This window comes from Salvelinus fontinalis, chromosome 37, assembly GCF_029448725.1.
Source record: "Salvelinus fontinalis isolate EN_2023a chromosome 37, ASM2944872v1, whole genome shotgun sequence".
Classification (NCBI taxonomy): Eukaryota; Metazoa; Chordata; class Actinopteri; order Salmoniformes; family Salmonidae; genus Salvelinus; species Salvelinus fontinalis.
Window position 1 is genome coordinate 1,121,318 of NC_074701.1, and position 24,940 is coordinate 1,146,257.

The window sequence follows — 24,940 nt, forward strand, 5'->3', positions numbered from 1 at the left end:
AGCAATCAAATTAATCGTTTACCTTTGATGATCTTCGGATGTTTTCACTCACGAGACTCCCAGTTAGACAACAAATGTTCCTTTTGTTCCATAAAGATATTTTTATATCCAAATGCCTCCGTTAGTTTGGTGCGTTATGCCCAGGAATCCACCGGAAAGAGCGGTCACGACAACGCAGACAAAAATTCCAAATGATATCCATAATGTCCACAGAAACATGTCCATCCTCAGGGTGTTTTTCAAATATCTATTCAATAATATATCAACCGGGACAGTTGGCTTTTCACTAGGACCGGGAGTAACAATGGCCGCCTTTCTCTTTTGCGCACAACTCACTCTGAGAGCCCCCACCTATCCACTTACGCAATGTGGTCGTTCACGCTCATTCTTCAAAATAAAAGCCTGAAACTATGTCTAAAGGCTGTTGACACCTTAGGGAAGCCATAGAAAAAGGAGTCTGGTTGATATCCTTTTAAATGGGCAATAGGGATGCATAGGAACAGAGCGTTTCAAAAACAGGGGCACTTCCTGATTGGATTTTCCTCAGGTTTTAGCCTGCAATATCAGTTCTGTTTAACTCATAGACAAAATCTTGACAGTTTTGGAAACTTTAGAGTGTTTTCTATCCTACTCTGACAATTATATCCATATTCTAGTTTCGGGGGCTGAGAAATAGGCAGTTTCAAATGGGTACGTTTTTTAGCCAAAAGCGAAAATACTGCCCCCTAGCCGTAAGAAGTTTTAAATTCCTCGGCGTACACATCACGGACAAACTGAATTGGTCCACCCACACAGACAACGTGGTGAAGAAGGCGCAGCAGCGCCTCTTCAACCTCAGGAGGCTGAAGAAATTTGGCTTGTCACCAAAAGCACTGACAAACTTTTACAGATGCACAATCAAGAGCATCCTGTCGGGCTGTATCACCGCATGGTACGGCAACTGCTCCACCCACAACCGTAAGGCTCTCCAGAGGGTAGTAAGGTCTGCACAACGCATCACCGGGGGCAAACTACCTGCCCTCCAGGACACCTACCCATCCGATGTCACAGGAAGGCCATAAAGATCATCAAGGACAACAACCACCTGAGCCACTGCCTGTTCACCTAGCTCTCATCCAGAAGGTGAGGTCAGTACAGGTGCATCAAAGCTGGGACCGAGACACTGAAAGACAGCTTCTATCTCAAGGCCATCAGACTATTAAACAGCCACCACTAACATTGTGTAGCTGCTGTCAACATACTGACTCAACTCCAGCCACTTTAATAATGTAAAAATGTATGTAAAAAATGTATCACTAGCCACTTTAAACAATGCTACGTCATATATTGTTTACATAGCCTACGTTACTCATCTGATATGTATATACTGTACTCGATACCATTTACTGCATCTTGCCTCTGCCGTTCTGTACCATCACTCATTTATATATTTTTATGTACATATTCTTTCATTCCTTTACACTGTGTGTATAAGGTAGTTGTTGTGGAATTGTTAGGTTAGATTACTTGTTCGTTATTACTGCATTGTCGGAACTAGAAGGGTTGGAATACTTTCTGAAAGCACTGTATATCTCACGAGGTCAGGGTTTTTCACCCTCCAAATATACGCTAGCTCTAATGTATCCATGATATTCAGGATTTCCTTAAGGGCTTGAGGGTGATAGTTTGTTCCGTGATTTTCTTTACAATCCATTGAGGTATTTAAAACCGTATTATAATCTCCCACCATAATAATAGATTCAGTTGTTTCTTGTGAGCTCAATAGATTATTATATATGTAGATTTTCGAATAAGTGGTGTGGATCACCCTTTTTTCGGTAATATAGATTTATTAGCCAGATCTTTTTTTGGTCCAATATCATATTTAAAAGAATCAATCTTCCTTGAGGATCTGTTTGCACAGTTTGCACAAATCGGATCAACATTTTTATTAATTACCCCTTTTGATTTTCTTTGCACATGACAAAAACCTCTATACTTCTCCCTCCCAGTCATTTTTCCACCCAACCTCATCTATATTTGTAGTGAGTATCCAGTAAACAATTGATATGATATTATTTCTCTTGTTGTCACGATCGTGTGGCGGATTGACAGACCAAAATGCAGCAGTTGGAAAATAAGCCATCTTCTTTTATTTTAAAAGATGACAAACAATAAACACGAAACACTTAAACAAAATAACAAAACAACAAAACGACCGTGAAGCTACAAACGTTGTGCACATACATACAGGCTACAAACGTTCTACATAGACAATTACCCACAATCAATGAGAGCCTATGGCTACCCTAAATAAGGCTCCCAATCAGAGACAACCGAAATCAGCTGTCTCTAATTGGGAACTCATTCAGGTAACCATAGACTCTCCTAGATAACTAACCAACATAGACAACTCTAGACATATACACTCAACACAAAACCATCTACTACACCCCATAACCCCTTTACCAAATAAACACCCAAAACCAACAAAACATAAACATTCCCCATGTCACACCCTGACCTAACTAAAATAATAAAGAAAACAAAGAATAATAAGGCCAGGGCGTGACATAACCCCCCCCTTGAGGCGCGAACTCCGGGCGCACCATACACAGTCTAGGGGAGAGTCTGGGTGGGCTCCCCTCCACGGTGGCGGCTCCGGCTCTGGTCGTAGTCCCCACGTCACCACAGTACCTAACCACCTCCTAGGCCTCCTCCAAACGACCCCCCTCCACATTAACCCCATTGTATTAAGGGGCAGTTCCGGACTAAGGGACAGCTCCGGACTAAGGTCCAGTACCAGGGTAAGGGGCAGTACCAGGATCAGGGGCAGTACCAGGGTAAGGGGCAGTACCAGGGTAAGGGGCAGCACCAGGGTAAGGGGCAGCTCCGGACTGAAGAATGGCAGCTCCGGACTGAGGGACTGCAGCTCCGGACTGAGGGATGGCCCATGGCTGGCTGACGGATCTGGCTGCTCATGGCTAGCTGACGGATCTGGCTGCTCATGGCTAGCTGACGGATCTGGCTGCTCATGGCTAGCTGACGGATCTGGCTGCTCATGGCTAGCTGACGGATCTGGCTGCTCATGGCTAGCTGACGGATCTGGCTGCTCATGGCTGGCTGACGGATCTGGCTGCTCATGGCTGGCTGACGGATCTGGCTGCTCATGGCTGGCTGACGGATCTGGCAGATCCTGTCTGGTTGGCGGCTCTGGCAGATCCTGTCTGGTTGGCGGCTCTGGCAGATCCTGTCTGACGGACGGCTCTAGCGGCTCCTGTCTGGCTGGCGGCTCTAGCGGCTCCTGTCTGGCTGGCGGCTCAGTGGGCTCATGGCAGACGGGCGGCTTTGCAGGCTCATGGCAGACGGGCGGCTTTGCAGGCTCATTGCAGACGGATGGCTCAGATGGCGCTGGGGAGACGGATGGCTCAGATGGCGCTGGGGAGACGGATGGCTCAGATGGCGCTGGGGAGACGGGCAGTTCAGTCATTGCTGTGCAGACGGCAGACTCCTGCCGGCTGAGGCGCACTGTAGGCCTGGTGCGTGGTGCCGGGACTGGTGGCACCGGGCTGGGGACACGCATCTCAGGGCTAGTGCGGGGAGCAGGAACAGGGCATACTGGACCCTGGGGACGCACATTAGGCCTAGTGCGTGGGGCCGGAACTGGTGGTACCGGACTGGGGACACGCATCTCAGGGCTAATGCGGGGAGCAGCAACAGGATGCACAGGACTCTGGAGACGCACAAGAGGCTTAGTGCGTGGTGCCGGAATTGGTGATACCGGGCTGGAGACACGCACCATAGGACGAGTGCGTGGAGGAGGAACAGGGCTCTGGAGACCCACTGGAAGCCTGTTACGTGGTGTAGGCACTGGTGGCACTGAACTGGGGCGGGGAGGTGGCGCCGGAAATACCGGACCGTGCAGGCGTATTGGCTCCCTTGAGCATTGAGCCTGACCAACCTTACCTGGTTGAATGCTCCCCGTTGCCCGACCAGTGCGGGGAGGTGAAATAACCCGCACCGGGCTATGTAGGCGAACCGGGGACACCATGCGTAAGGCTGGTGCCATGTAAACCGGCCCGAGGAGACGCACTGGTGGCCAGATATGTAGGGCCGGCTTCATGACATCCGGCTCAATACTCAATCTAGCCCTGCCAGTGCGGGGAGGTGGAATAACCCGCACCGGGCTATGCACACGTACAGGAGACACCGTGCGCTCTACTGCGTAACACGGTGTCTGCCCGTACTCTCGCTCTCCACGGTAATTACAGGGAGTAGGCGCAGGTTTCCTACCTGACTTCGCCACTCTCCCTTTAAGCCCCCCCCCAAAGAAATTTTTTGGGTTTTCCCACAGGCTTCCTACCGCTTCGTCGTGCTGCCTCCATTCGCCGGTATCCCTCCTCGCACTGCGCCAGAGAATCCCAGGCGGGCTCCGGCACTCTCCCTGGGTTGATCGCCCACCTGTCGATCTCCTCCCACGTAGTGTAACCCAGATCCTTTGTAGGTTCCTTTTCCTGCCTCCGAGCTAGCTCCTCATATCGCCGCCTCTCTGCTTTCGCTGCCTCCAGCTCAGCTTTGGGGCGGTTATATTCTCCTGGTACCTCCCGGTCTAAAATTTCCTCCCATGTCCATAAATCCATTGTGGGTAGGTCCTGTTGCCGCCTTCCATGCCGCTTGGTCCTATGGTGGGTAATTCTGTCACGATCGTGTGGCGGATTGACAGACCAAAATGCAGCAGTTGGAAAATAAGCCATCTTCTTTTATTTTAAAAGATGACAAACAATAAACACGAAACACTTAAACAAAATAACAAAACAACAAAACGACCGTGAAGCTACAAACGTTGTGCACATACATACAGGCTACAAACGTTCTACATAGACAATTACCCACAATCAATGAGAGCCTATGGCTACCCTAAATAAGGCTCCCAATCAGAGACAACCGAAATCAGCTGTCTCTAATTGGGAACTCATTCAGGTAACCATAGACTCTCCTAGATAACTAACCAACATAGACAACTCTAGACATATACACTCAACACAAAACCATCTACTACACCCCATAACCCCTTTACCAAATAAACACCCAAAACCAACAAAACATAAACATTCCCCATGTCACACCCTGACCTAACTAAAATAATAAAGAAAACAAAGAATAATAAGGCCAGGGCGTGACACTTGTAGCCAGGTAAAAATGTATCTTCTTTTTATATGATAGCCATTTCAATTGTAACTGGCTATACTTATTTCCCCACTTACCATAATGATACCCTAGCTTCAGTTATACTTCCCACAACCAATGTTTGTAAACTTACCATTAAAAAGCGCCATGATGATTAAGTGTCCATATAGCAGTATCATAAGATTTGCACTGTTAAGCAGACTGTAGCTGCAACTTTAAAAACTTCCAATTGTCCTAATATTCAACCCACTAAAACTCCCCCCATATCTAGGTCTGTTGACACTAAGACCATCAGACCATCTCCCTGACTCATGACGGACCTTTGCGTCCTAAGACAAACCCTTGGCCGCCAATTGTCGTAGGCCAGAGGGAAATATGGGCAGTCCCATGAAAACATAATTCAATGCTGCCACCCTTCACTAACACATTGAAAGCCCTGTAGGTCTAGTGCATATCTATGAGGGTGCTTTTCAAGAGAACTAACCAAATAACATTTAAAACAGTCCGATTTTTTTAAATAATAACAATAATAGATCATGGTAATAGAAATAATAACAGTACAATATTATAAAGTCATGCTCATATTTAGAAAGTCTTAGCATGTCAGCCCAGCCTGCTCAGTTCATTGGATCCAATTGTTCAAATTTTTGGGGGTAAAAATGAAGCGAAAACTACATATATATATAAATCGCAAAAACAGTTCTTTATATCCATTACATGCAAGACATATTTCATGTAGCCCTCATTATATCCAGTTTTTATCCGACAAAAAGGAAGAAGGAAAAAGGAATATCGATTCTAACATCTGCTAACAACTGCCTGTAAAAATGAGTCTTTAGCATCACACTACCCATAAAGGAATACCTAAGTATAACTTACAATCGACCCTGACACAGCAATGGCACAATAGCCAAGAATACATGCAGTATTGACAATCCAGAGCAACTAAACCTGTAAAACCATCTCTCTCCCCCTAGCAACCCACCCACACACATTTATTTTCTATTCCAGGGTCGTTGCTCTATCATCTCGGCTGTTTTACACCTAGGCATATATCATTTGGATCAAGAATATAAAAGGTTTCGTAAATAGCTTATATAGAATGATGAACTCGAGCCCTGAATGCTGAATGCTGACCGGCCGAGAGGCGTGGTACATCTGACCGTACACCACGGGCACGACAAAGCACCCATTTTTACTGCTCTAATTACGGCGGCAACCAGCTTACAATAGCAATAAGGCACCTCAGGGTTTTGTGGTATATTTCCAACAATCCATTTGCCGGTGTGTATCGTAACAATAATATGTCCTTTACATTTTTAATATTGAGATGTATTTTTTAAATGTAAAATGATGATGATACCAATTATTTTAGAAATGTATAGGGCTACTCCAATAGAGAACCTAGGCAGGTTTTTCATTCTATAATCCTTTATCCCAGCCCTACATTAGATCTATTCATATTTATTACATTTTATCTTAAAAGCTAAACATTCCAATTCACATCCGGTGGCCACACTATATAACAGCTTTTAAGTTATAATATACCCGACCTCTAGAATTAGGCCATATCATATACAAAAATAAAAATGGTATGTCTAATGTACTACTGTGCAATCTTCAAATTAAATAAATAAACAATCAAAAAGATAAAAGGTCAGCCTTACCCATCTTCGCCTTTCCGCTAAATCAAAACCTGATTTTAAGTCCATATCATCCAAAGTTCCATATTGCCCAAATAAAAAATGCATAAGTTCATCATACCCATTTTGCATTACCATAAGTCCAACCTTATTTGAAGTCCAAATAGTTCACGGTTCCATACTGCATAAAACTTTTTTTTTTTTAAAGTCAATCATGCAAAAAAAAAATTGTAAAAAAACAAATGGATCCATAATTATTCTGTGTAATGCGGTGCAAATGTGTATCGGGGACTACTTCAGCAGGAGGTAGCTATCACAGCCACGTTGGAATCTCAGAGTCCTTGAACATTTGTTTGTTTACATACAATTTATCGACCACTAGACGAACATTCTGCTTCTCAGTTCGGAGCCTTTTGAAAGTAGGGTACAGGGCACATCACATCTTCTCTCCACTATTTCATGGGGAATAGAGACCGGGGTGTTCATTAATAGAGAACGGGTCATTCTTCAGTTCTCTTCCCCTTTTGTAACAAGGCACTTTTCATTTTGTAGTGAGTTAGCATAGCTACGATCGGACGGGGCCTTCCCTCTGCACCAAAATGGCAAGCACTTTGAAAATAATTGTATCCACCTGTTCGTTCGTCATCTTGAGATTACGTTTCATGAACACCTTTATTTTTTCCTCCGTTTCGCCCTCCTTTATTTCCATTATAACCATATTATTTTTCATACTTCTGCACTTTGGATCAAGTAATTTGACTTTCATTGTTTTATTATCATACCGTAGCATCTCTGTGGTGTCTTTTAGGGAGTCCACGGTATATTTCAATATCTTATTTTCCGCTCATATTTCTTCCATCATTTTATTACTGTAATCCATTCCTGTTTTTAAGGCCTCGTCTCCCTCAAATGTCACATTTAGAATTTTAGACGGCGGCTTCCCTTCAGTTTCGCTCCCAGAGCTCGAGGAAAGGTCTTCTCTTATTTGCTTTGATGTATCTGATTCTTTTTCGAGCATATCAAAATGCTGATCAATAAATAGTTAATGGTTCTCTATATTATCCAGAATGTTTGTTTCGCAGATATCAGCTAATCCTCCATTTTTATAATTAATTCATGGGACAAGCTGAGCCTACTATGCTGCCACCTGCCACATCATCAAGCCAAAAATTAAACTAGTTCAGAGACAGGACAAACCGTTCGATAAGGAAGAGGTATGGTAAAATAACGAATCTCAACTAAAGGGAATGTTTCCATTTCTGTGGGAGGGGAGAGCTTGAGGGAGTGTTAAAAGGAAGGAAGGAGAGGTTGATACTTAGTTCTGTATTGATGTGTTGCCTGTTTGATGGTTTGTCGGAGGGCATAGCGAGATTTCTTATAAGCGTCCAGGTTAGAGTCCCACTCCTTGAAAGCGGCAGCTCTACCCTTTAGCTCAGTGCGGATGTTGCCTGTAATCCATGGTTTCTGGTTGGGGTATGGACGTATGGTCACTGTGGGGACAACGTCATCGATGCACTTATTGATGAAGCCGGGGACTGATGTGATATATTCCTCAATGCCATCGGATGAATCTGATGCAATCTGGTTTCCGAGCTGGTCATGGGTGCACCTCAGCCACGCTCAAGGTCCTAAACGATATCATAACCGCCAACGATAAAAGACAGTACTGTGCAGCCGTCTTCATCGACCTGGCCAAGGCTTTCGACTCTGTCGATCACCACATTCTTATTGGCAGACTCAATAGCCTTGGCTTCTCAAATGACTGCCTCGCCTGGTTCACCAACTACTTCTCAGATAGAGTTCAGTGTGTCAAATCGGAGGGACTGTTGTCTGGACCTCTGGCAGTCTCTATGGGGGTGCCACAGGGTTCAATTCTCAGGCCGACTCTTTTCTCTGTATACATCAATGATGTCGCTCTTGCTGCTGGTGATTCTCTGATCCATCTCTACGCAGACGACACCATTCTGTATACATCTGGCCCTTCTTTGGACACTGTGTTTTAACAAACCTCCAAACGAGCTTACACGCCACACAACACTCCTACCGTGGCCTCCAACTGCTTTTAAATGCTAGTGAAACTATGTGCATGCTCTTCAAACGATTGCTGCCCACACCCTCCCGCCCGACTAGCATCACTACTCTGGACGGTTCTGACCTGGAATATGTGGACAACTACAAATTCCTAGGTGTCTGGTTAGACTGTAAACTCTCCTTTCAGACTCACATTAAGCATCTCCAATCCAAAACTACATCTAGAATCGGCTTCCTATTTCGCAACAAAGCCTCCTTCACTCATGCTGCCAAACATACCCTCGTAAAACTGACTATCCTACCGATCCTTGACTTCGGCGATGTCATTTACAAAATAGTCCACAACACTCTACTCAAAAAATTGGATGCAGTCTATCACATTGCCATCCATTTTGTCACCAAAGCCCCATATACTACCCGAACACTGCGACCTGTATGCTCTCGTTGGCTGGCCCTCAACACATATTCGTCGCCAAACCCACTGGTTCCAGGCCGTCTATAAGTCTTTCCTCGGTAAAGCTCTGCCTTATCTCAGCTCACTGGTCACCATAGCAACACCCACCCGTAGCACGTGGTCCAGCAGGTATATTTCACTGGTCATCCCCAAAGCCAACACTTGCTTTGGCCGCCTTCCCTTCCAATTCTCCGCTGCCAATGACTGGAACGAATTGCAAAAATCACTGAAGCTGGAGTCTTATAAACCCCTCTCTAACTTTAAGCATCAGCTCTCAGCGCAGCTTACCGATCACTGTACCTGTACACAGAACAACTAACTACCTCATCCCCATATTATTACTTACTCTCGCTCTTTTTTTCACCCCAGTATCTCTACTTGCACATCATCATCTGCACATCTATCACTCCAGTGTTAATGCTAAATTGTCATTATTTTGCTTCTATGGCCTATTTATTGTCTACCTCCCTACTCTTCTACATTTGCACACACTGTCATAGATTTTTCAAAAATGTTTCTATTGTGTTATTGACTGTAAATTTGTTTATTTGTAACACTGTGTTGTTGTTTTTGTCGCACGGGTTTGCTTTATCTTGGCCAGGTTGCAGTTGTAAATGAGAACTTGTTCTTAACTGGTCTATCTGGTAACATAAAGGTGAAAAAAAAAAAAAAAAATTGTAAAAAATTTAAATCCCGGAACATATTGCAGTCTATGCTAGCAAAACAATCCTGTAGTTTAGCATCTGCGTCATCTAACCACTTGCGTATTATGCGAGTCACTGGTACTTCCTGCTTTAGTTTTAGCTTATAAGCAGGAATCAGGACGATATAACTATCGTCAGATTTGCCAAATGGCGAACGAGGGAGAGCTTTGTTCGCGTCTCTGTGTGTGGAGTAAAGGTGTTCTACAGTTTTTTCCCTCTGGTTGCACATGTGACATGCTGGCATAAATTAGGTAAACGGATTTAAGTTTCCCTGCATTAAAGTCCACAGCCACTATGAGCACCACCTTTTGATGAGCATTTTCTTGTCTGCTTATGGCCTTATACAGCTTGTTGAGTGCAGTCTTAGTGCCAGCATCAGTTTGTGTTGGTAAATAGACAGCTACAAAGAATATAGATGAAAACTCTCTTGGTAAATCGTGTGGTCTATAGCTTATCATTAGGTACTCTACCTCAGGCGAGCAAATCCTCGAGACCACTGCAATATAAGATTTCGCACACCAGCTGTTATTGACAAATAGACACAGACCACTACCGCTCATCTTACCAGAGGTAGCTGTTTTGTTCTGCCGATGCATAGAAAACCCAGCCAACTGTATATTATCTATGTCGTCGTTCAGCCACGTCTCTATGAAACATAAGATATTACCGTTTTTAATGTCCCGTTGTTAGGATAGTCTCAAACAGAGCTCATCCAGTTTATTCTCCAGTGATTGCACGTTGGCTAATAGGACGGATGGTAGAGGCGGGTTACCCACTCGCCGACAAATTCTCACAAGGCACCCGGATCTGCTTCCCCCCTGTATCGGCTTGTCCTCTTCATGCGAATGACAGGGATTTGGGCCTGGTCCGGTAGCAGCAGTAAGTCCCTTGTGCCTGACTCGTTAAAGAAAAAATATCCATCCAGTTTGAGTTGAGTAATCACTGTTCAAATATCCATACGCTCTTTTTGGTCATAAGAGAGAGTGGCAGAAACATTGTGGACAAAATAAGTTACAAACACACACAAAAAACACACAAAATAGCACAATTGGTTAGGAGCCCATAAAACGGCAACCATCCTCTCTGGCACCATTCTTCCACCCCTCCTCCCTCCTCTATATCTCACTCTCCTTCTCTCACCCTGTTTTCCATCTCTCTATGACTACTGCTCTCTTACTTTTACCTCCCTCTCCGTCTCCACTCCTTTCTCTCTCTCTCTCCCTTTATCCCCTCGCCCATCTCTCTCACACTCTCCCTCTCCATCCCCCCTATTTCTCTTTACCCCCCCCACCTCTATCTTTCTTTCTCCAGACCAGCCAATTAGCCCAGTGACCCGGACAATTTATGTTCCCTCTCTGATTTAGCCCCCTTGAAATAATAAAATAAAGGAATCAGGAGGTCCTGGAGAGCACAGTAGCAGCCCTCCATTTATAGTACTCCCTTTTGTGTAATCTATCCATTGTGGTGGCCATAGCCTAGGAGTGATCCCAAATGGCACCATATTCGCTTTGTAGTGCATTCTAATAGTAATAGCGTGCCATTTGTGACACATCCTATGTAATTAAGGCTTAGTGACAGCATCCAGGTATGCATGTGTGAGCCGATCGGTTCATCCTGTTGTTGATTCATCCTCAGTTTTCTCCTATCACAGACATGAATTAAACTCTGTAACTGGTTTAACGTCACCATTGGCCTCATGTTGAAATCCTTGAGCAGTTTCCTTCGCCTTTGGCAACTGAGTTAGGAAGGACGCCTGTGTCTTTTTAGCGACTGGGTGTATTTATTAGTTACAAAGTATAATTAATAACTTCACCAGGCTCAAAGGGATATTCTATTTCAAATGTTTTACCCATCTACCAATAGGTGCACTTTTTTCGAGGTATTGGAAAACCTCCCTGGTCTTTGTGGTGTAATCTGTGTTTGAAATTCATTGCTCGACTGAAGGACCTTACAGATAATTATATGGGTGGTATACAGAGATGAGGTAGTTTTAAAATGTCAGGTAAAAAATGTTTTTATTCCAAAACATGCATCCTGTTTGCAACAATGCGCTAAAGTAATACTGAAAATTGAAAATTGGAAAAGCAATTAGCTTTTTGTACTGAATAGAAAGTTTTATGTTTGGGGCAACTCCAATAAAATACATTACTGAGGAACACTCTCCATATATTCAATCATAGTGGTGGCTGCATCATGTTATGGGTATGCTTGCAATTGTTAAGGACTGGGGCCAAATCTACACTAGAGTTGCTCACCAAGAAGACTGTGAAAAATCGTTGTCTAGAAATGATCAACAACTAATTTGATAGAGCTTGCATATTTTTTTTTATAATAATGGGCAAATGTTGCACAACCCACATTTGGAAAGCTCTTAGTGACTTATCCAGAAAGACTCACAGCTGTAATTGCTTTCAAAGGTATTTCTACAAGGTATTGATTCAGGGTTGTGAATACTTATTTATATTAGATATTTCCGTATTTCATTTTCAATACATTTGCAAACATTTCTAAAAACATGTTTTCACTTTGTCATTGTGGGGTATTGTGTGCAGATGGTTGACAAAAAAAAATAGAATTTGAATTCAGGCTGTAACACAAGAACGTTTGGAATAAGTCAACTAATACGAATACCTATATTACTCCAGTAGTAGTGTGGGTTGGTGGTGATATCAACATCTCCCTTTTCATACTGAGCAATCAGTATGTACACAGGCACAGCTTAACATGCAGTGTCTCTGAAATATGTGAGCGCACACTCCAGTATGCTTTCATGTAAACTGCACATAGGTAGGAGTCATTCACATCATAGATGAACACACACACTCGCACATACACACGTATGTATGCCTGCAGTGTATGCCTATGCCTCCAGGCACTGAAACATTTATTTAATTTACATTTCTCACACCTATATAGGGATATTATAAGACCCTGTAGTGCCTAACTTAATCCCACTATCCTCCTCTCTTTCTCCCCTCTTCCATAGCCTCCAACCAGCCTCCACGCTTCCAGAACTACTTTTTCCACTCATACCTTCTCATCTATGAGAACACACCAGTCGGTGAGTCTTTCAGTGTGTGTGTGACTATGTCTGATGTAATTTACTGTGCACATTGTGTGTCAACGTCCCAAGTCGTGGTGGAATTCAGCAGACCATCCAGTCGTCATTTGTGATTTAGAGAGATATGGAAGATCAGAGAGATATAAAACATTAAAGAGTCACTGGTTCAGGTGTGAATTACTCTGCTTTAGAGAAAGAAAAGGAAGGAAAATGTGTGACAAAGACCGGGAGAACGCATATGAAGTGAGGAGTATCTGACGATAAAGAGAGAGATATATAGATAGAGAGAGAGATGTTTTGCAGTTGCGAACAGAATAGCCTTCTAGGCCCTGGATGCTAATGCATAGTTGACTCAAAGGTTGTAGGAACAACTTCACTATCAAATGGAGTCTTCCGTTTTTATGCCTTGTATTTCTCATATCACAGTATCAATATTTTTGATATCATTGATGAGATCTATGTTTAGCCCAGTAGGACTCATAGCGGCCCTCGATGGCTGTCCTCTAAATTTCTATAGCGGCCGCGATTGGCGTTGTTTTTCTAACAATATGTGTCAATGTTGAAAAATGTACTTGCTAAGAAGCTGTTGTCGTCAACCAGAAACCATAAACAGGGTCATTTATTTAAAATGATTCAAAATGGTGGCGCCAAAGCGGCCTCAACTTTTCACTTTAGAAGAAACGGAAGCTATGTCGGTTGATCATACGGATTTGGACACATCGTTGAGCTCCGAATGGATGATGATGATGTCAAGTTGAGTGAATTAAGTAAACAGCAGATATATGTTTGGTTTTGTCGATGTTTGATGTTGTGAAAGCTCTCGGATTAGCAAGTACTGTCATGATCACTTGGTTGGTACAGGTGAGCACATCAGCGGTGAAGATCGAATGATTGCTCTCTCTGCCTCATGTTTGTTTTGTCTCCTTTTTTATAGATTTTATTTCATTTTTCAAACAACATAAACATATTGTTAGGTTCTAAGTTCTGGTATAAATCCAGCCGGACACCAAAGGAAACTCAAACTAGAAGCACATAGATCATTTCAAGACATCCATAACACGGTAATGACTCCTGCTCTGCTAATTATACAATTATAAACACATTATAACGGGCTCAAGTCAAATAGTCTTTTAACAGTCCTCCCTCTGGAAAAGTGATGTACCACACCATCTGTAAAACATAATGACTTGAGCAGAGAAGAGAAAGAAAATACATGGTAATAATTTCACACCACCCTTGATGAAAATGTATTTGGGGCAAGGACCATCCATCCGATCTGTTCTATGCGAATTGGATGTTACATTTTATGCTGGGCTCCGTGAAAATAGGACCCTATTGGTTTCCCTCACACGTTCCCCTAGACTTCCCCAATTGGCCTAAGATCATCAGAGACAAGTCATTCGCTCCCTCTCCTTTATCCTCATCCTCTGGTGTCATAGCAAGCTTCAGACTACGAGCCTTGAAAGTAGTTAATTGTACTGTAGCGCCCGGCAAGCCATACTTATTAATGTACTTTAACTTCTCTGGGATATGTGGGACGGTAGCGTCCCACTTGGCCAAAATCCAGAAGAAAATGTAGCGCGCCAAATTCAAATATATTACTATAAAAATCTATCTTTCATGAAATCACACATGAAAGACTCCAAATTAAAGCTACACATGTTGGGAATCCAGCCAACATGTCTGATTTCAAAAAGGATTTACGGGGAAGGCACACCAAACAATTATGTTAGCTCAGTACATAGCCACAAAAAAACACAGCCATTTTCCCAGCAAAAGATAGTAGTCACAAAAAGCAGAAATAGATTTTTTGATGATCTTCATCAGATGACACTCATAGGACATCATGTTACACAATACATGTATGTTTTGTTCGATAATGTGCATATTTATATCCACAAATCTCGGTTTACATTGGCGCCATGTTCAGAAATGCCTCCAAAATATCTGGAGAAATTGCAGAGAGCCACGTCAAATAACAGAAAAACTCATCATAAACTTTGATGAAAGACACATATTTTAGATATAATTAAAGATACACTTGTTCTTAATGCAACCGCTGTATCAGATTTCAAAAAAACTTAAAAAAAGCACACCATGCAATAATCTGAGACGGCGCTCAAAAATAACAACATTTCTCCGCCATGTTGGAGTCAACAGAAATACAAAATTACATCATAAATATTCCCTTACCTTTTATGATCTTCATCAGAAAGCACTCCCAGGAATCCTAGTTCCACAATAAATCGTTGTTTTGTTCGATAATGTCCATTACTTATGTCTAAGTAGCTACTTTTGCTAGCATGTTTAGTGCACGTGTCCAAACGCTCGCGCAGATGCAGGCGAACTCGGACGAAAACTTAAAACAGTTATATAACAGGTCGAATAAACTGGTCAAACTAAGTAGAAAACCAATCTTCAGGATGTTGTTATCATAACTATCCAATAACGAATTCCTTACTGTCTCTACAAGAAATGGAACGCAAGGCGATATCATGTGTAATGCGCGTGACCAGGAACTGGCATTCTGCCAGACCACTGACTGAAACACCTCCCATCCGGCTCAACATCACAGCAGAGGCTTCATTCCACGTTCTACAGACTGTTGACATTTAGTGGAAGGCGTAGGAAGTGCAAACAGATCCATATCTTACAGGGAATTAAAAAGGCGATGAGTTGAACATCCACCAGCCTCAGAATTCTCACTTCCTGTTTGGAATATTTCTCAGGTTTTTGCCTGCCATATGAGTTCTGTTATACTCACAGACATCATTCAAACAGTTTTAGAAACTTCAGAGTGTTTTTTATCCAATATAAATAATAATATGCATATATTAGCATCTGGGACAGAGTAGGAGGCAGTTCACTATGGGCACGCAATTCATCCAAAAGTGAAAATGCCGCCCCCTATCACAAAGAAGTTAACATTAGAGTTTTGATGGCATGGTCAAACATCAAAATCCCAATAATGGCAAAAATTTCCCAAGCTGCATACTCAGTTATCCACATAATTTGTGCCTTAGTCCATTACCACGTGGTTACTACTGCTTCTCGACTCCAGTCACCACCACGACTCCAGTCACCATCATTGACATGGTGAACTTATTCACGCTGCTTGTCAAAACTCGTAAGGAATTCAATTTGAGTGACATTCACTTCCCTTATATATATGTCATTCACCACCTGTGCCTTGATGAACACTCTACCATGGTTGGAAGGTGCTGTTAACACCTGTTCACCCGTGTCTGATTCTAACACCTGTCATGACTGTCTCTCCTTGGTGAGGATCAAAGGTGCCGGTTCAGCTAGGCCAATGGCTTACAGATCCTGGGGGTGTTGGCCTGGTTTTATGATTTAATGACAGGATTGTAAATACCTGGCAGAAACGTTCCCTTTGCAGTATTGAGAATGGAATGTCTGAGTGTTATCTTAAAAATGTAAGATAAAAAATTGGACATTGGAACATACGTTTTGAAATCCAAAAGTTTGGAATGGTTGGTGGGGATCCAAACAATAATCCTGTCAAAAGTGTATTATTTTTTGATATCATTAAGGATGGTATAACTAAATAACATTATAACTTTAAGAGCTTTCACAATGTATAGATGTTGTATAAAGTAAATGATTAGGTATAAGAATACTTTTGTGAAGATAAAATGTGATTTTAGCCTTCTAAATTAGATAATTGTTTTTCATGTAAACTTTTGCCAAGTCAGTAACCATGCCCACGTGAGTACAGACTTTGTGTCAACATGATGGAACGCCCCCTTTTTACTCAAGCATAAATGGACTCTTAGCGAAATTTACATGAGACCAAAACATTCCGGTTTACTGCCGGTGTGTAAAGTGGTCCTAGCTGTACCCTGAATAATCAACCATTGAGAGCAGTCTACATCCAGCGTGAGCTGAATACGTTACAAATGGTTAAATCTCTACAGACCAGACAGAGTGGAGCGGTGGCTACACGGCTGGAAATGGTTAAAACTACAAGACCAGAAAATGGTAACACCCTCTGAAACTCTCGACGAGGGAAGAGATAAAGACTACACCGTAACATTCAGTCTGCAGCTGTTTAAGTACAGGTAGTCTAGGAAACTCGACCAAAGACACAAAGAAGATCTCATCAAACAACCATTAGAACGTCTGAAGTATCCATTCTAGGAACAGTCTAAGACAAAGGAGCCTACTACAACTAAGGACATTGTGACCTCTGGTGGACAACCAGAGATTTACACAACCAGAGACGTAACATCGAACCACTTCCCATAGACGGATCGAGTTCAACAGAGAGATGACAAAGACATCCACACGTAAATATATACATTGCAATTATTTTTGAATGAGCGGTCGTTCGTGTGCAAAGTATTCATATTCCCATGAGCATAGCTTCCACTTGTATGTACAATAAGCCCACTCACTGTCTCTCCTCTCCTCTATCTTTCCCTCACCCCCTTTCCATGGTGTAACAAACCGTCATATCGGGTTAGTCCACTAGCAACTGTTTTCATTGTATGAGGTTAGTAATCAATGATCTATACTGTGTGTGTGTTTACGTATTTTTGCGATTATTTATTTAGTTAAATAAATAAATAATTAAGCCAATTTGTGTATCGCTGAATCATCTCTAAGGCTAGGGTTTGTGGGGATTGTTCAGAATGAGACGGATGCGGTAATAATACATGAATAATGCATTAACTTCTTATTGCTGCAGCCACTAAATGAGTAATTAAATACTCATCATAAAATATTTCTGAAAAATACATAGTGTACAGCAATTGAAAGACAGGCATCTTGTGATTCCAGACAATATTTCCGATTTATCAAGTGTTTATCAAGTGTTAGCGATCGTAACAAACAAGCAAAAGATATATAATTTTTGACTAACCTTGATTTTCTTCATCAGATGACAGTCCTATAACATCAGGTTATACATACACTTATGTTTTGTTCGAAAATGTGCATATTTAGAGCTGAAATCAGTGGTTACACATTGTGCTAACTTAGCTACTTTTTCCACAACGTCTAAACAGCAACGATATTTTTCTGACACGTTTTCTGACACACATATTCTGACCAAATAGCTATTCATAAACATAAGTAAAAAATACATGTTGTATAGGAAATGATAGATCCATTAGTTCTTAATGAAATCGCAGTGTTAGAATTCTAAAAAATAACTTCATTACGACATCCAGCTTCGGTATAGCTGAGTACCCCAAAGTTGGGCGCCCACGACTAATTCACATGCACGACAGATATATGAATTAGCATCATAAAATGTTTCTTACTTTTGGTGATCTTCCATCAGAATGTTGTAGAAGGTGTCCTTTGTCAAGAACAGTCGTTGTTTGGATTTAGAACAGTCATTTTCCCTCTCGATTTAGCACGCGCACTTGCCAAGTGGCACAAAGCTCTCCAAGTCAACAAACGGAAGAGAACGGAACACGGCAAAACTCCCGAAAAATTTCCAATAATCTGATGAAACTATATTGAAAAAACATACATTACGATGATATGGTCACATGTATCAAATAAAATCATAGCCGGAGATATTAGTCGTCCATAACGACAGCTAAACAGAAGGCAAATCCATGTCCCCTTTCGCGCGCTCCAGAAAACAGAAAATGGACGGTCACGTCATACAAAGAGCTTTTATTCCACCTCAGACCAAGATAAACACGAAATTTCTTCTCTCACCGCCTCTTGACATCCAGGGGAAGGTGTATGAAGTGCACGTAGACTCTTACGTATCATGCCCATGTATAGGCAGGAAGTAGAACAGAGCATCGATTTCAGACTTTCCACTTCCTGGTCAGGAAATGTGCTGCAGAATGAGTTCTGTTTCACTCAGAGAAATAATTAAAACGGTTTTAGAAACTAGATAGTGTTTTCTATCCAATAGTAATAATAATATGCATATTGTACGAGCAAGAATTGAGTACGAGGCCGTTTGAAATGGGCACCTTTTATCTGGCTACTCAATACTCCCCCTGCAGCCCAAACAGGTTAAGTGACTTATCTATAGATATGAATATAGCTTATAAGAGTTTATTTCGGGAGATAGTCAATCATTAAATATGTTTTCCCGTGGTGACCTCATATTGGTCAATTGGATCAACAATTTCACTACAATTGTACTTTTGTTAGCATATTGCTTGGTTAACATCTTAGAGTCGCGTTATCCCAGCGCAGGTACGAGAAAATTTCCCCCCAAGAGAGTCTTTGGGTTTCTATCTTTAACTTGATACAATATCGGCATTTGGTGAGCAAACATTATTTTAATGAACTCTACCCAGCCCTGAGCTACTCTCAGATGGCTGAACTTCTGTGACTAAGGTGGGGTTCCTACGCCCCTGCCTCTGGGAGGACGTGAAAGGATATGGTTTCGAGAGTGTAGTTTCTTCCACACAGGGGCGCTGTTGGCGCAGGCAGGAGTGACAATCTCATTGTGTTCATCAGACGAAGTGCCGTTCTGTTCTGTCTAGATCCCTTCCTGCAACACAATTTCTCCGCCCGAGGCACAACTCACCCTCAGATTACAGGTTTGATATCTCCCTCAACAACCGACACAACATACCCTAGGCGATTAATGATTTGCTCTGCCCCTGTGACATTAACATCACTTCTCACCCAATTCACCCTCTCATCCCCAATTCACCCTCTCATCTGTCCACTCACCTATTCATTGTACTGCCATTGAAATGCGGTCATTATCATTGTTCCCATAGCACGAATGCTAGTGCTAGGTATATGGTTATCAGTACACCGATGGATCCTGTTATGACAACACTTTTCTTAACATAACTCCTACTCTCCAGACTCCTTTTCTCCAGCTCCTCTGCTAGGAGCGCCTCTTCAAGCTTAGCTTTCCGGATCTCGTTTCACATGAGACGTATGGACCCACCGAGGAGAGGCTGTAGTTTTCACTGATGTAGGTGCGGTGAGGAGTACAGTGTGGGGCCTGGACCAGCGTTGTCCGAACACTCCGGCTTGGTAGAACTTGATGTACACTTGGTCCCTTTGACTCAGCCCGCGCTTGCGGTCATCTCCTGGGGTCCGTTCCTTTTGTGCTACTTTTACCTGTAGTACAAACATTGCAAGGCATGGGCCATTTTCAACATTGATTTGCCCATTGTGGAATCACCTCCCTTAGGAGGAATGGTGGGTGCAACACTGCATTGTACACACACAACACATTGTTTAAACCAGTCCTGGCCCAACACTCCCCACCCCCAACACGTGGTCTTGAACTGAGAGTACATGTTCACTGCTGATTGGTAGGTCGGTCTCTCAAACTGAGAATCCCGGCTTTAGTATTTATACAATTTACATGCGGTTCGGTAGCATCTATTTTAGATCGTGCCGCCACCGCGTCTGCTTGGCGATTCCCTACTGTTATCCTTATCAGTACGATTGGTGTGAGCTTCATATTTTACCATAGCTAATTCACTGGGTAATAGACACACTTCTTGCATTGCCTCTACTTCATGTCCATATTTGATTGGTGTTCCTGTCACCGTTAGCATGCCCCTTTGTGACTCGAGTCTCAAAATCTTGAGAGTCCGTGTATACTGTAACATCCTCCCCTGCTGACAACCGACAGCTCAGCTCTCTGCGCTGAAATTGATGCGGGCAATGGGACAGCTTTAACTACTCCCACATCATCACACACAACATAGCCAGTCAATCACTTTCTTCCTGTTGTCATGTAACTAGAGCTGTCGGTGTATAATAGCCTACTTTACCCAATTCCAGTTCTGTTTCTTGTAAACCGGGGCTCGGGTTTTGAGTAATTTGGTCTTGGTCACAATCATGAGCCAACTTTATGGAATTTTATATTTTCCCCATTCAGCATAACTTCCCATTTTTTGTCCCATGGGCACAAGTCATATACAAAGCTTTTGCATTATTAACTATGGTTTCTACCGCTTGTGGAACGTACAAATATACATTTTGACCCATAGTAATCGAGGCAGTGTTATCCAGAACCATTTCAGTTGCTTGTACTGCTCTCAGGCACAGTGGCATTCCTCCTGCCACTGAGTCTAAAGATGTACTCCAGTACCTGACTGGTCTGTCTTTTCCTCCATGGTTCTGCTTAATTAACTACTGTTCTACAGTCCACCCTGTTCATGTACAATATTTTTAAAGGGTCATTTTAGGTTTGTCAACCCAAATGCAGGCGCTTGACACAATTTTTTCTTTAACTCTATAAACGCTTCCTCACAATCTTGACTCCTCTCTATTCTCTCGTGAGGACCCCTCCTCCCTTTTGTCAATTCTGTAAGAGATTCAGCTATTTCAGAATAAGACAGAATAAAGTGTCTCACAAAATGAAATAAAAAACGTGGTTTGTCTGAGCATGTGGTGAGTGTTTGGTCGTGCCAGGGAACAAATGGTGTTGATGCGGGTGCTAGTAATGCTTTTAATACCTTTAGAAATCGAGACCCCCAAATATGTTACCTCCTGTTTTGCCAGTTGGGCTATTTCATACGATGCTTCATGGCTCTGCTCATCCAAATAGTTTACCAGTATAGTCAGATCGCACATGTGAGTGTCTGTCTTTTGAGGCTAACAGCAAATCGTTGACATACTGCACCACAACAGACCCCTTGAATTTACACCCTTTTAGTGATTCTTTTTCACATTTACCATGGAACCCGAACCAATACTGAGGCCTCTCGTCCCCTGGACACAACCGAAATCCATTACCCAAAATCAGTTCCACTTCAGCTACCATGAATAATGAGCCCGGTATTGTCACTGGACCTATTGTAAATGGCATGGGTAGTTGAATATCTTTTGATTCTGTCCCTATTACTCCGCTGAAGATGATGATTTTTCCTGTCGTAAATTTAGCCAGTTTTTCATCGAAATGAATCAGTGATATTTCAGTGCCGGTGTCTACTAGGAAGTTGTGTGAGACGTGGCTTCCCACGTCTTCTTCCACATAGAAACCGCCATCTTTCCGAACCACGAGCGCCCGCACAGAGGCCAAACACCTCTATGCGTTACCCCCAACTCCGGGCCACTTTCAGTATCTTTTTCTGTTGCTCACTAGTCAGTGAAGAAAATGTCTGCACTGCAGCCCATACCCCGGAATGAGTCGGCGCAAAGGGTTCAGGCACCATCCCAGACCTCTCGGATCTATGATCCATTCTGGAGCCACTATTTCTGGACTAGTGATACTCCCATCTTCTGCATCTGTCAAGCCATAAAGCTCCTTGTCCTCTTTAAAAGACACACCATGCGATTATCTGAAGATAACACCTCGCACACAAAAGCATTAAAAACATTTTTCAACCAGGCAGATGCACCACGAAAGTCAGAAATAGCGATAAAATAAATGCCTTACCTTTGACGATCTTCTTCTGTTGGCACTCCAAAATGTCCCAGCTACATCACAAATGGTCCTTTTGTTCGATAAAGTCCTTCTTTATGTCCCCAAAAACGCAGTTTAGCTGGCACGCTTCATTCAATAATCCACCGGTTTCCCTCCTTCAAAATGCATACAAAATCAATCACAAACGTTACCAATAAACTTCTCCAAACAATTCAAACAACGTTTATAATCAAACCTCAGGTACCCTAATACGTAAATAAACAATCAAATTTAAGACTGAGAATCGTTATTGTCTTTACCGGAGATAAACAACAAAGAGGTAACTTTTCACTTTTGAGAAAAGGGCCTTTGAAAGTTGTGGTAGCTACTGGAGAGTTCTCCTTTGTTTAAAACCATTCAACATTGTTCACACTTTCTTAAGCCAGCCCCACCAATCTCTTTAAGGATTCACATGTGAGGTCATGTGCTAAACAGTGAGTAGTGTAGTAAAGTTTAAGACTAAAAGTGGTAGTAGCCTACAATAAGGAAAAATTCCAGGTTAATTAATAAAAGTTTTTTATAAATATTAGATGACGCTTACACACACACTTCACGTCTAAGTTGATGGGTCATATGAAATACATGCTGTAACCCCCAGCCACATCCAGTGCTGGAAAAAGTACTAAATTGTCATACCTGAGTAAATGTAAAGATACCTGTGCTCTGGTACTGTGCCAGGCACAATACCAGAGCACAAACTTGTTCTTGTCTGCAGTTATCACAATTCGGGTCCACAGGTGTTTCCCCAACTCCGTAGTTGGTGAAGAAATGGTGCATGTAGTTGACTTGTTGTGGTATTCTTTCACAGCAGACATCAAACAAGCCACGCTTGCGAGGAGTTAAAAAGTAGATGGGACCTGGCTGCATAGGGTCAGAAGGATAGTGAACCTGCAAACAACAAAAGAACATTAAGATAAATTACAATTCATTGTCTCACCCCTGTCAATCTGTCTTTACACAGCTCAGTGAAAAATATTGCCTGCCTCCCATAAATATATTATAATTTTTTGTGTATATCTATACAACCATCTATGTCCTTAAATCGGTTTAAAGGAGGAAATGTCGCTTACTTGTTTGCTTGCTGGTTCAGTAGGGGCCCCCAGAGACAACTGCAGGTCTTGACAGGTGGTCTTGCAGTCAGCAACCATCTTCTGGTAGACCGACCGCTCATTCTGAACAAGCAGGAGATGCTGCTCTTGCTTCTTCACCTTGACTGACTTAACAGCTTCTGGCAGATTGACAGATCTGAAGACCTGATAGTTGTTCCTCTGGCACAGCCAGCACAGGTCTGTCCTGGGCTTAGTGCTAGAGATGTGGGGCAGCAATTTTCTCCACAGATTCCTGAAGGAAGACAGCCTGACTATACGTACCTCTGGAAAATACAGAAATGATGTGAGATCAATAAATGTGGTGCCAATCATGTTGGAGGTCAATTAAACAATCAATATTTAGGTAAATTAAACAATATACACTGCTCAAAAAAATAAAGGGAACACTTAAACAACACAATGTAACTCCAAGTCAATCACACTTCTGTGAAATCAAACTGTCCACTTAGGAAGCAACACTGATTGACAATAAATTTCACATGCTGTTGTGCAAATGGAATAGACAAAAGGTGGAAATTATAGGCAATTAGCAAGACACCCCCAAAACAGGAGTGATTCTGCAGGTGGTGACCACAGACCACTTCTCAGTTCCTATGCTTCCTGGCTGATGTTTTGGTCACTTTTGAATGCTGGCGGTGCTCTCACTCTAGTGGTAGCATGAGACGGAGTCTACAACCCACACAAGTGGCTCAGGTAGTGCAGTTCATCCAGGATGGCACATCAATGCGAACTGTGGCAAAAAGGTTTGCTGTGTCTGTCAGCGTAGTGTCCAGAGCATGCAGGCGCTACCAGGAGACAGGCCAGTACATCAGGAGACGTGGAGGAGGCCGTAGGAGGGCAACAACCCAGCAGCAGGACCGCTACCTCCGCCTTTGTGCAAGGAGGTGCACTGCCAGCGCCCTGCAAAATGACCTACAGCAGGCCACAAATGTGCATGTGTCAGCATATGGTCTCACAAGGGGTCTGAGGATCTCATCTTGGTACCTAATGGCAGTCAGGCTACCTCTGGCGAGCACATGGAGGGCTGTGCGGCCCCACAAAGAAATGCCACCCCACACCATGACTGACCCCTCGCCAAACCGGTCATGCTGGAGGATGTTGCAGGCAGCAGAACGTTCTCCACGGAGTCTCCAGACTCTGTCACGTCTGTCACATGCGCTCCTGTGCTCAGTGTGAACCTGCTTTCATCTGTGAAGAGCACAGGGCGCCAGTGGCGAATTTGCCAATCTTGGTGTTTTCTGGCAAATGCCAAACGTCCTGCACGGTGTTGGGCTGTAAGCACAACCCCCACCTGTGGACGTCGGGCCCTCATACCACCCTCATGGAGTCTGTTTCTGACCGTTTGAGCAGACACATGCACATTTGTGGCCTGCTGGAGGTCATTTTGCAG

At 42.9% G+C, this 24,940-nt stretch overlaps 1 protein-coding gene across 1 annotated transcript in view; it reads left to right on the plus strand.

Annotated features, from left to right (window-relative positions):
- LOC129835970 (cadherin-23-like) overlaps window positions 1-24,940 on the plus strand; it is a 717,892-nt gene that overhangs the window by 68,950 nt on the left and 624,002 nt on the right. The window contains exon 3 of the mRNA XM_055901677.1: window positions 12,985-13,059. Within this exon, the coding sequence (XP_055757652.1) occupies window positions 12,985-13,059 (75 nt within the window). The remainder of the gene's footprint in view (window positions 1-12,984; window positions 13,060-24,940) is intronic.